The sequence below is a fragment of the Hydra vulgaris genome, chromosome 03 (genome assembly GCF_038396675.1).
Source record: "Hydra vulgaris chromosome 03, alternate assembly HydraT2T_AEP".
Classification (NCBI taxonomy): Eukaryota; Metazoa; Cnidaria; class Hydrozoa; order Anthoathecata; family Hydridae; genus Hydra; species Hydra vulgaris.
In genome coordinates, this window is record NC_088922.1 from 41,175,648 (window position 1) to 41,187,528 (window position 11,881).

General features: G+C 28.1%; 2 protein-coding genes across 2 annotated transcripts; one reads left to right on the plus strand and one right to left on the minus strand.

Moving 5' to 3' along the window:
* Positions 1 to 677: 677 nt before the first annotated feature.
* LOC136078156 (uncharacterized) lies at positions 678 to 3,840 on the minus strand. The gene is made up of 6 exons (XM_065793235.1): positions 3,658 to 3,840; positions 3,436 to 3,543; positions 3,286 to 3,312; positions 2,497 to 2,687; positions 1,643 to 1,854; positions 678 to 787 (listed from the first exon to the last, which is right to left on the minus strand). Exons 1-5 carry the CDS (start codon positions 3,713 to 3,715, stop codon positions 1,828 to 1,830), a joined length of 411 nt encoding a protein of 136 aa, XP_065649307.1. The 5' UTR covers positions 3,716 to 3,840; the 3' UTR covers positions 678 to 787; positions 1,643 to 1,827.
* A 6,137-nt stretch (positions 3,841 to 9,977) lies between these two features.
* LOC136078155 (uncharacterized) lies at positions 9,978 to 11,365 on the plus strand. Its single transcript, XM_065793234.1, has 4 exons — positions 9,978 to 10,135; positions 10,250 to 10,357; positions 10,481 to 10,507; positions 11,106 to 11,365. The coding sequence occupies exons 1-4, from the start codon at positions 10,078 to 10,080 to the stop codon at positions 11,348 to 11,350; spliced, it is 438 nt and encodes a 145-aa protein (XP_065649306.1). The 5' UTR covers positions 9,978 to 10,077; the 3' UTR covers positions 11,351 to 11,365.
* Positions 11,366 to 11,881: the final 516 nt, after the last annotated feature.

Consider the following 11,881-nt stretch of genomic DNA (forward strand, 5'->3'; position numbering starts at 1 on the left):
AACATTTCAGTTCCTTAAAAATATTTTATTGAAATAATTCACTTTAATGAAGTATATTTACTTTTATGTTTGTAAATATATTTTTGACATTTACAAGCATACTTCTTAAATATATATTTTTTAAATATTTTTTAAATATTTATTTTGCGGTAAATTTAAAGAATCTTTTGTTGCTGAGTTGCTTTAATGAAAGAATTTTGATCAACTTTTTTAATCAAAAACTTCACTGTGCGTCGCCTAAAATAATGAATTCCGTACGACGAGGGAAACGTTTTACTTTCTAAAAACTCATCTTTAAACTCAATTGATATTATACCTTCTAAAAACTCATCTTCAAACTCAATTGATATTAGCATTTCTTTATTTTACTCAAGCGAAAATAAAAACTAAATCGCTAAAAAAAAACTACAATTTTTTAACTTTATAACTTTGTTTTTAAAACTTTTAAATTATTGTAACATTGCATTATCTATCCACGACCTAAAATGAACAACATTCGCAAAGACGGTGTAAGTTTTGTCTGATCGGCAATCGCCAGATCCATGACTAACAGCTCCATAAACCTGCCATTTACTGCCAATGTTGCAAACTAATGGACCGCCGCTATCACCATGGCACCCAGAAATTTGAGTTGCTCCACCATCACCAGCGCAAAGCATTCCTTTTGTTATAGAAACTGGTATTGTTCTTCTGTTCAAATTTTCACACGTTTGATGGTCAACAACATTCATTTTTGCTTGCTGGAGGACGTTTGTCATGCTTCCAGGATGACTTATTTTACCCCACCCTAAAATATATTTGTAAAGTTAGAATTGCTTAGATTTGATATGCTATAAGGTACCATACCACTCCATGTGACCCTATAGACATTTGATAATAATACAGTTTGTAAATGAGAGCACGCCTTTAAATGTGAATTCGCGATTGTTTACTTGACAAAAGCAACAAAAAAACAAGGACTCATTTGTGAAATTGTGTGCTTTTTATTTTTACGTCTTTAAATTGATCATAATATTTTAGGTGTAGTTGTGTAACTTCTTTTCAAATAGGAGTGAAAAAAAAAAAAAAAATCATCATTGTCTATAGAACAACTTATGATGCTATATCAACAAGATTTATTGAGGTATTAAATAACTGCCTACTTATTTATTGTAGCAATATATTACTGCCGACTTATTTATTGTAGCGTTATACAACTGCTAACTTGTTATTTGTAGCATTATATAAATGCCGACTTATTTAGTGTAATATTAAATAACTGCCTAATTAATTATTGTAGTAATATATAACTGTTGACTAGATTCTATTCACTTTGTTTTGTCCTTTTAGTTGCAAACAAAATCATTAATCTTATCAATAAAATTTTTGAAAAAACGGCTCAAAATCTAAAATCACTATTGTACAAACTTTATACTATACATACATTTTTTAAATTTTTTATAGACACATTTATATTAAGTATATAGCATATTATTACACACATGTAAAATTTGTACTTACTTTATACACATGTAAAGCTACTTATTAAATTATGTGCTTGCATACTGATGTACTTGCAGTGTTATGCAAGTTTGTCAGGTTAAAAAAAAAACACGAATAAAATGAAATAAAGAATAGCAAAAGCTTAATAAAATTGGTATACCTGTAATAAAGCATGTAGTCCCCGGTGCAGCTTCTATAGTAGGTAAACACGCAGTGCTGACGTAGCTGCTTAGCCTACATGGTCGTGATAATTTAATAAGTGCTATGTCATTGTCAAGCGTTTGTGGATTGTAACCTCTATGTTTTATAATTTTTAATGCTGGAATATCTTCTTCCGTTCCTTCATTAACACTCAAAGTGTGTTCTCCGGTCCTTAAATTCATTAGCAAAAGTAAACTTTTCTTGTTTAAATTGAAATTGAAATTTCAAATATAACAATTTAAATATATTTAAATAATTTTTAAAAGATAATACAAAAATAATTTTAATTTTAAATTTTTTTTAATTTTTTTTTTTTTTTTTTTTTTCAAATATTGCATTGTTTAAATTAAATTCAACAAAAATGAATTTCTATTGATTATTAATAAAAATTCACGTTAAAAAAGTATGCATTCATTAAATTGAATAAAAACAAATCAATAAGATTCGATAACACTTTAAAGGCTCAGCAAAACGTGCATTCTGTAATAGATGTGCGTTTAACATACTGTTGCTTGTCTATCGAGATTTTGCATGTATGTCTGCTAACTATCAACCTTGATTACACTCTATATTTATTATTATCTCATTAGTCATGAGCAAGTAACAGCTTCTAGTGTTCTCCCATACTTGAGTTAACATGCAATGAGCAACTGTATCAATTAAACTACTACAATAAATATAAGGCAAAAACAGCAACACAACGTTGCTATTGTTACTGTCTATTTATTAACGAAAATAAGTAGAGAGATATTATTTACTTTATAGATATAAAGTAGAAGCGTTAAAAAAAATAAAAACCAGAACTTCTCTTACCTTGTATATATTTGCGACGCGTCGAATTCTTTTCCGTGTATACAATGAGCAGCAGTAAGAACCCATTCTCTGTGTTCCTCCACAAAACGCTTTTCCTCCCTGCCAAAGCAATACTTGCCAAGGCCACGAGCCTTTTGTTGGAGTTATTCCTGCAATTACACGACTACTTTGAATTGATGGATTTCCGCACCCTAGGATAAAGTTTATAACTAAACTTAGTGTACTAAAGCAATTTTTCAGCAAAATGAAGAACGCTTTTCAAATACTTTTATGTTAACTATAAAAACTAACGCTTCAACGTCTATATAAGTTCTCCATTATCCCAGTGAAAAAAAGCGTTTGTCTCACATGGGTTTCATGTGGCTTTCCATGTATTCCACACGAAACCCACATGGAACCCATGTGATAAAAGGTTTTTTTTTAAAAAACTACTTATAACTATGTTTTTTGTTTTAATATTTAATCTATAATACTTTTAATCATCAAAAAATAAAGTAATCTGTAATTATTTTGATATAGAGGAAAAAAACTTTATCAATAACGCAGCATTAATGCAGCGTTAATCACTGTTCCATAAAGTTCTGCAAGTTTTCCGTATTTTCCGATAGTTTGTTTATAAATTGTGTATAACAACAACTACAAAAAATGTCAAAGTCAAAAAGTAAAATACATATTCCCTTTGTCCCACGGCTTTGATACTTTGTTTAATTGGTTAATGAACAAATTTGTCACTGGTTTTGGATTGATACTGTTAAACTATTGTTAGTTCATGAAAACAAAATAACTTACCTACTGGAAGAACACCAGGTATTGAACCTAAATTATAAATTATAAAAGTTTCAGTTTCTAAAGATTTATATTGTTATTTATGTTTTCTTTACATTCGACATTTTTCAATCATAATTTTAAGATAAAAGTTTAAAGGGTAAACTTGATTACAGTAGTTGCATGTTTGTTCGCAATATTGACTCATGAAAGCAATCAATGAGGGCTGCGTGCACAATACTTGATTTGCTTGACACCATTGTTGTGAATAGTCTGAGCAAGCTAAATAAAAAATCCATGAACAGTTTGATTTAGTTTTTACTTTTTTTACATTATTTTATTATTCATTCAAAATTACATACGCGAAGTCATTGTAACGAAATGCTAAATAAGTACCTGAAGCCATTGTAGTTATGGCAACCATTAATGAGAAGGAAAACAATGTCTTTATCATTTTGCAACCTTATTTAGAGGTTTTCTATTGCAACCTTGTTTAGAGGTTTTCTATTGCAACCTTGTTTAGAGGTTTTTAAACTATTGAGATATTGTTCAGTGATTTTCAACCTATTATAAGGCTAAGATTTGTTTGCTCATTCTCAGAAACTGTGATTTGTTCACCCACTTCCCCAAACATTGACTTGTTTGTTCATATTGCGCGTCTGTTTCTTTTTTCACGTTTTTATTTTTTTGCTTATTAATTTGCCTGATTTATTATAAATATTTTTTATAATAAAACAATAAAATCTTCAAGTAAACACCAACTCAGCTGTCAGCTGCTTGTTGAAACTCAGCTCTGACATGTTTTGTAAGAACATGTTTCTAAGAATTATTAGGTTTCTAAGAATTATTAGTTTCTAAGAGTTATACAGTTTTTATGAATTGTTAAAGTTCTAATAATTATTAAAGTTAATTTTCTAAGAATGAAAAATAATGTTGCGCTAATGTTCAATAAAAAATATGACGCTGGTGTTGTTGTTTTTGATATGCTAAGTTTAGTGGTGCACTCTTAAAAGTATGACAACTAGGACTGTAAAGTTTTCATCACTCTTTCTATCAATATTGTCTAAAAACTTAACTTTTAAAACATATATCTATCCGAATTTTATTTTTTAGTATAATCAAGTCTATTTTGCAAGTCGTTTTCAGGCCATATAAGAAAAAGAAGTTAGCCCAGATGTGTATGTGTGTGTGTGTGTTTCTTTGGAAAATTTGTGTTTGTGAGCTTGTGAAAAAAGCTTGTATTTAATAAGTAAATAGAATTGGGTTTGTTAAGATAGATTGTTTGTTACAAATGTTAACACTCAAAAACACCAAACTAAATCTAAATATAGTAATTACAGGTCTAACTACCTAAAAAAACGTTTTTCGCTATCCGCGAAATCTTATAAGCTGAAGAAAAATAGAAAAAAATGTATAATTTATTTAGCAAATATGTATAATTGAAAAAAGTCTGGAAAAAAAAAGAAGATTTAGAACTGCGAATGTTGCTCTGGATTGCAACATTTTATGATATATTTTTTATGACATATTAACATATGTCAATAGCCTCATCACTTGTCTCTTATATAATCAAACGAGTACGTAAGTTGCATTGGTTTTTGATAAAAAACGAATACCAGTTTTTAAAAATTGTTTTCAAAGAACTTCTTAAAGCAGCTCAAGAGACGTGTCAAAAGCAGTTTTAAAATGAATACTTTTTTTTTTTTGACTTTAACATGGACGGTGTTAAAACCAAGTAGACTTGGTTTTAACACCGTCCATGTTAACCTCAAAGTTTTTTATTTTGCTTTTTCTACCAATAGTCTAGCCTGTTGCTAGGCTATTCGTAGACAAGTTAGTCTGGTTGTGTGTAGATCATGCAGAATGTTTTTTATGGGAAACTGTTGTAATGATAATGCACTAATTTTCGATTAGTATCCACTTTTCTTTATCAACATTAAATTAATAATAAAAAGTGATTAGAATTTAACACTTTACTTAAAATTTAACATAAAAGTTATAAATTTGTTTTATAGTTGAATCTGCTTTTTTAATTTTTTTACTTTTTTTTTTTTATTCATAGTTTTTTTTTAATTTAAATTTTTAATTACTTTATTTGTTTCGTAAGTTAGTTTCGCTGTTTAATTAAGTTTCGACATTTAATTTTTTATTTTTTTTATTTAGTTTCGATAGCAATTCGTTTCAATGCCATCTTCGTCGCTACTAGGCTTGAAAGCGATAGCTTTTTAATAAATTTAAAAAATCATTTTGATCAAGGTGTATGATAATTAATATAGTGACAGTATTTATTGTTTTATCTGGGTAAATAAATATTTAAACACATGTCTAGTTAGAAAGTGTTTTTATCTGTCTTCTTAGTTATGGGTTGTAACTACTATTAATTTTTAATTCGTTTTTCAAATACCGTGTTTTAAAATGGTTGCAATGGCAATATTATTACTCTAAACCGCTTAATTTATAGTCGCAAAATAATACTGGCACTTGTTGAATTCGCTTTGAATTACAGGTTTCTCAATTGCAGGAGGTGGTTTGCAATGAGCGGCTTTTTTTTTTGGTTTTGTATAGTCGAAGGCGAATCCTTCGGCTACTTAGTGGACCTCATTTTTGTCACTGGATACAAAAATGAAGTTCAACATGACTAAAATAAAATAATGACTATTCATTCAATGAGATATTGTTATTACTACATGAACTGTTTCTGTTATTTCTTATTTTAAAGTCTTTTTTAAGTATAAAATTAACTCTGCATGAAACTTTAATTGGTTCTAGAATCGCATTATTAGCGTAACTAAAAAAAATTAGGATTGCAAAAAAAAAAACCTTCTATCTTTAGGGAGTGTGGAAGATTTTTATAACCATAGGTCGGGTGAATAAAAAAGAGCAATTGCTTTTACTCTTTAATTGGTCAGTTTTACGTCAAATAAAAACTTTAGCAGTTTTGGACAAATTTTATTCACGTAAAGTTAAGCAATTTACTAAGTAATTGCTTTGCCTCACTGGACTTAAAACTTATGGAAAATTGCTAAAATTTTTATTCAAGTAAAGCTGACCAATTACAAAGTAAAAGCGATTGCTTTTTTTTTATTCGCCCGGCCTCATAACTTCCAAACACTAAAAGATTTTTTAGATAAAATTTAAAACTTGTCAATGGAGAGGTTTTATATGAATATATGTCGATGGACATTTTTATATTAAAAGAATTTATATTTTTATTAACCCCAAATGGGCGATTTCGCAACTGACAAAATTAACGAGCAGTTCGACTTTTGTTGAATGTGGAAGATATTTATAAACATAACTTCGAAACACTAAAAGATTTTTTGATTGTTTATCGATTTAGTTTCGATATTTATTTTAGTTTTGATATATATTTATATGTATTTTTATTTAGTTTTGATAGCAAGTCGTTTCTAGCTCCTTTTATGGGTTGTAACTACTATTAATGTATAATACATTTATATGTTATATATTTAAAGTATAAACATTTGTTTGTTATATATTTAAAGTATAAACAACTGTTTGTTAATTTATGATATCAAGCTTTGATCATTGCACCTTTTTTGCATACCATTTTTATTTGACATATGCTTAAGCATATTAATATATATATATATATATATATATATATATATATATATATATATATATATATATATATATATATATATATTAATATGCTTAAGCATATGTCAAATAAAAATGGTATGCAAAAAAGGTGCAATGATCAAAGCTTGATATCATAAATTAACAAACAGTTGTTTATACTTTAAATATATAACAAACAAATGTTTATACTTTAAATATATAACATATAAATGTATTATACATTAATAGTAGTTACAACCCATAAAAGGAGCTAGAAACGACTTGCTATCAAAACTAAATAAAAATACATATAAATATATATCAAAACTAAAATAAATATCGAAACTAAATCGATAAACAATCAAAAAATCTTTTAGTGTTTCGAAGTTATGTTTATAAATATCTTCCACATTCAACAAAAGTCGAACTGCTCGTTAATTTTGTCAGTTGCGAAATCGCCCATTTGGGGTTAATAAAAATATAAATTCTTTTAATATAAAAATGTCCATCGACATATATTCATATAAAACCTCTCCATTGACAAGTTTTAAATTTTATCTAAAAAATCTTTTAGTGTTTGGAAGTTATGAGGCCGGGCGAATAAAAAAAAAGCAATCGCTTTTACTTTGTAATTGGTCAGCTTTACTTGAATAAAAATTTTAGCAATTTTCCATAAGTTTTAAGTCCAGTGAGGCAAAGCAATTACTTAGTAAATTGCTTAACTTTACGTGAATAAAATTTGTCCAAAACTGCTAAAGTTTTTATTTGACGTAAAACTGACCAATTAAAGAGTAAAAGCAATTGCTCTTTTTTATTCACCCGACCTATGGTTATAAAAATCTTCCACACTCCCTAAAGATAGAAGGTTTTTTTTTTTGCAATCCTAATTTTTTTTAGTTACGCTAATAATGCGATTCTAGAACCAATTAAAGTTTCATGCAGAGTTAATTTTATACTTAAAAAAGACTTTAAAATAAGAAATAACAGAAACAGTTCATGTAGTAATAACAATATCTCATTGAATGAATAGTCATTATTTTATTTTAGTCATGTTGAACTTCATTTTTGTATCCAGTGACAAAAATGAGGTCCACTAAGTAGCCGAAGGATTCGCCTTCGACTATACAAAACCAAAAAAAAAAGCCGCTCATTGCAAACCACCTCCTGCAATTGAGAAACCTGTAATTCAAAGCGAATTCAACAAGTGCCAGTATTATTTTGCGACTATAAATTAAGCGGTTTAGAGTAATAATATTGCCATTGCAACCATTTTAAAACACGGTATTTGAAAAACGAATTAAAAATTAATAGTAGTTACAACCCATAACTAAGAAGACAGATAAAAACACTTTCTAACTAGACATGTGTTTAAATATTTATTTACCCAGATAAAACAATAAATACTGTCACTATATTAATTATCATACACCTTGATCAAAATGATTTTTTAAATTTATTAAAAAGCTATCGCTTTCAAGCCTAGTAGCGACGAAGATGGCATTGAAACGAATTGCTATCGAAACTAAATAAAAAAAATAAAAAATTAAATGTCGAAACTTAATTAAACAGCGAAACTAACTTACGAAACAAATAAAGTAATTAAAAATTTAAATTAAAAAAAAACTATGAATAAAAAAAAAAAAGTAAAAAAATTAAAAAAGCAGATTCAACTATAAAACAAATTTATAACTTTTATGTTAAATTTTAAGTAAAGTGTTAAATTCTAATCACTTTTTATTATTAATTTAATGTTGATAAAGAAAAGTGGATACTAATCGAAAATTAGTGCATTATCATTACAACAGTTTCCCATAAAAAACATTCTGCATGATCTACACACAACCAGACTAACTTGTCTACGAATAGCCTAGCAACAGGCTAGACTATTGGTAGAAAAAGCAAAATAAAAAACTTTGAGGTTAACATGGACGGTGTTAAAACCAAGTCTACTTGGTTTTAACACCGTCCATGTTAAAGTCAAAAAAAAAAAAGTATTCATTTTAAAACTGCTTTTGACACGTCTCTTGAGCTGCTTTAAGAAGTTCTTTGAAAACAATTTTTAAAAACTGGTATTCGTTTTTTATCAAAAACCAATGCAACTTACGTACTCGTTTGATTATATAAGAGACAAGTGATGAGGCTATTGACATATGTTAATATGTCATAAAAAATATATCATAAAATGTTGCAATCCAGAGCAACATTCGCAGTTCTAAATCTTCTTTTTTTTTCCAGACTTTTTTCAATTATACATATTTGCTAAATAAATTATACATTTTTTTCTATTTTTCTTCAGCTTATAAGATTTCGCGGATAGCGAAAAACGTTTTTTTAGGTAGTTAGACCTGTAATTACTATATTTAGATTTAGTTTGGTGTTTTTGAGTGTTAACATTTGTAACAAACAATCTATCTTAACAAACCCAATTCTATTTACTTATTAAATACAAGCTTTTTTCACAAGCTCACAAACACAAATTTTCCAAAGAAACACACACACACACATACACATCTGGGCTAACTTCTTTTTCTTATATGGCCTGAAAACGACTTGCAAAATAGACTTGATTATACTAAAAAATAAAATTCGGATAGATATATGTTTTAAAAGTTAAGTTTTTAGACAATATTGATAGAAAGAGTGATGAAAACTTTACAGTCCTAGTTGTCATACTTTTAAGAGTGCACCACTAAACTTAGCATATCAAAAACAACAACACCAGCGTCATATTTTTTATTGAACATTAGCGCAACATTATTTTTCATTCTTAGAAAATTAACTTTAATAATTATTAGAACTTTAACAATTCATAAAAACTGTATAACTCTTAGAAACTAATAATTCTTAGAAACCTAATAATTCTTAGAAACATGTTCTTACAAAACATGTCAGAGCTGAGTTTCAACAAGCAGCTGACAGCTGAGTTGGTGTTTACTTGAAGATTTTATTGTTTTATTATAAAAAATATTTATAATAAATCAGGCAAATTAATAAGCAAAAAAATAAAAACGTGAAAAAAGAAACAGACGCGCAATATGAACAAACAAGTCAATGTTTGGGGAAGTGGGTGAACAAATCACAGTTTCTGAGAATGAGCAAACAAATCTTAGCCTTATAATAGGTTGAAAATCACTGAACAATATCTCAATAGTTTAAAAACCTCTAAACAAGGTTGCAATAGAAAACCTCTAAACAAGGTTGCAATAGAAAACCTCTAAATAAGGTTGCAAAATGATAAAGACATTGTTTTCCTTCTCATTAATGGTTGCCATAACTACAATGGCTTCAGGTACTTATTTAGCATTTCGTTACAATGACTTCGCGTATGTAATTTTGAATGAATAATAAAATAATGTAAAAAAAGTAAAAACTAAATCAAACTGTTCATGGATTTTTTATTTAGCTTGCTCAGACTATTCACAACAATGGTGTCAAGCAAATCAAGTATTGTGCACGCAGCCCTCATTGATTGCTTTCATGAGTCAATATTGCGAACAAACATGCAACTACTGTAATCAAGTTTACCCTTTAAACTTTTATCTTAAAATTATGATTGAAAAATGTCGAATGTAAAGAAAACATAAATAACAATATAAATCTTTAGAAACTGAAACTTTTATAATTTATAATTTAGGTTCAATACCTGGTGTTCTTCCAGTAGGTAAGTTATTTTGTTTTCATGAACTAACAATAGTTTAACAGTATCAATCCAAAACCAGTGACAAATTTGTTCATTAACCAATTAAACAAAGTATCAAAGCCGTGGGACAAAGGGAATATGTATTTTACTTTTTGACTTTGACATTTTTTGTAGTTGTTGTTATACACAATTTATAAACAAACTATCGGAAAATACGGAAAACTTGCAGAACTTTATGGAACAGTGATTAACGCTGCATTAATGCTGCGTTATTGATAAAGTTTTTTTCCTCTATATCAAAATAATTACAGATTACTTTATTTTTTGATGATTAAAAGTATTATAGATTAAATATTAAAACAAAAAACATAGTTATAAGTAGTTTTTTAAAAAAAAACCTTTTATCACATGGGTTCCATGTGGGTTTCGTGTGGAATACATGGAAAGCCACATGAAACCCATGTGAGACAAACGCTTTTTTTCACTGGGATAATGGAGAACTTATATAGACGTTGAAGCGTTAGTTTTTATAGTTAACATAAAAGTATTTGAAAAGCGTTCTTCATTTTGCTGAAAAATTGCTTTAGTACACTAAGTTTAGTTATAAACTTTATCCTAGGGTGCGGAAATCCATCAATTCAAAGTAGTCGTGTAATTGCAGGAATAACTCCAACAAAAGGCTCGTGGCCTTGGCAAGTATTGCTTTGGCAGGGAGGAAAAGCGTTTTGTGGAGGAACACAGAGAATGGGTTCTTACTGCTGCTCATTGTATACACGGAAAAGAATTCGACGCGTCGCAAATATATACAAGGTAAGAGAAGTTCTGGTTTTTATTTTTTTTAACGCTTCTACTTTATATCTATAAAGTAAATAATATCTCTCTACTTATTTTCGTTAATAAATAGACAGTAACAATAGCAACGTTGTGTTGCTGTTTTTGCCTTATATTTATTGTAGTAGTTTAATTGATACAGTTGCTCATTGCATGTTAACTCAAGTATGGGAGAACACTAGAAGCTGTTACTATGTTTTTTGTTTTAATATTTAATCTATAATACTTTTAATCATCAAAAAATAAAAGTAATCTGTAATTATTTTGATATAGAGGAAAAAAACTTTATCAATAACGCAGCATTAATGCAGCGTTAATCACTGTTCCATAAAGTTCTGCAAGTTTTCCGTATTTTCCGATAGTTTGTTTATAAATTGTGTATAACAACAACTACAAAAAATGTCAAAGTCAAAAAGTAAATACTCTACGGCTTTGATACTTTGTTTAATTGGTTAATGAACAAATTTGTCACTGGTTTTGGATTGATACTGTTAAACTATTGTTAGTTCATGAGCAAAATAACTTACCTACTGGAAACACCAGGTATTGAACCTAAATTATAAA

Bases quoted from the DNA above. Each gene is read 5' to 3' on its own strand.
- LOC136078155 (XM_065793234.1), top strand. From the start codon at position 10,078: ATGATAAAGACATTGTTTTCCTTCTCATTAATGGTTGCCATAACTACA. The intron at 10,136-10,249 runs GTACTTATTTAG...TTTTTTATTTAG, and splicing joins CATAACTACAATGGCTTCAG to CTTGCTCAGACTATTCACAA. The intron at 10,358-10,480 runs GTAATCAAGTTT...TTTATAATTTAG, and splicing joins CGAACAAACATGCAACTACT to GTTCAATACCTGGTGTTCTT.
- LOC136078156 (XM_065793235.1), bottom strand. From the start codon at position 3,715: ATGATAAAGACATTGTTTTCCTTCTCATTAATGGTTGCCATAACTACA. The intron at 3,544-3,657 runs GTACTTATTTAG...TTTTTTATTTAG, and splicing joins CATAACTACAATGGCTTCAG to CTTGCTCAGACTATTCACAA. The intron at 3,313-3,435 runs GTAATCAAGTTT...TTTATAATTTAG, and splicing joins CGAACAAACATGCAACTACT to GTTCAATACCTGGTGTTCTT.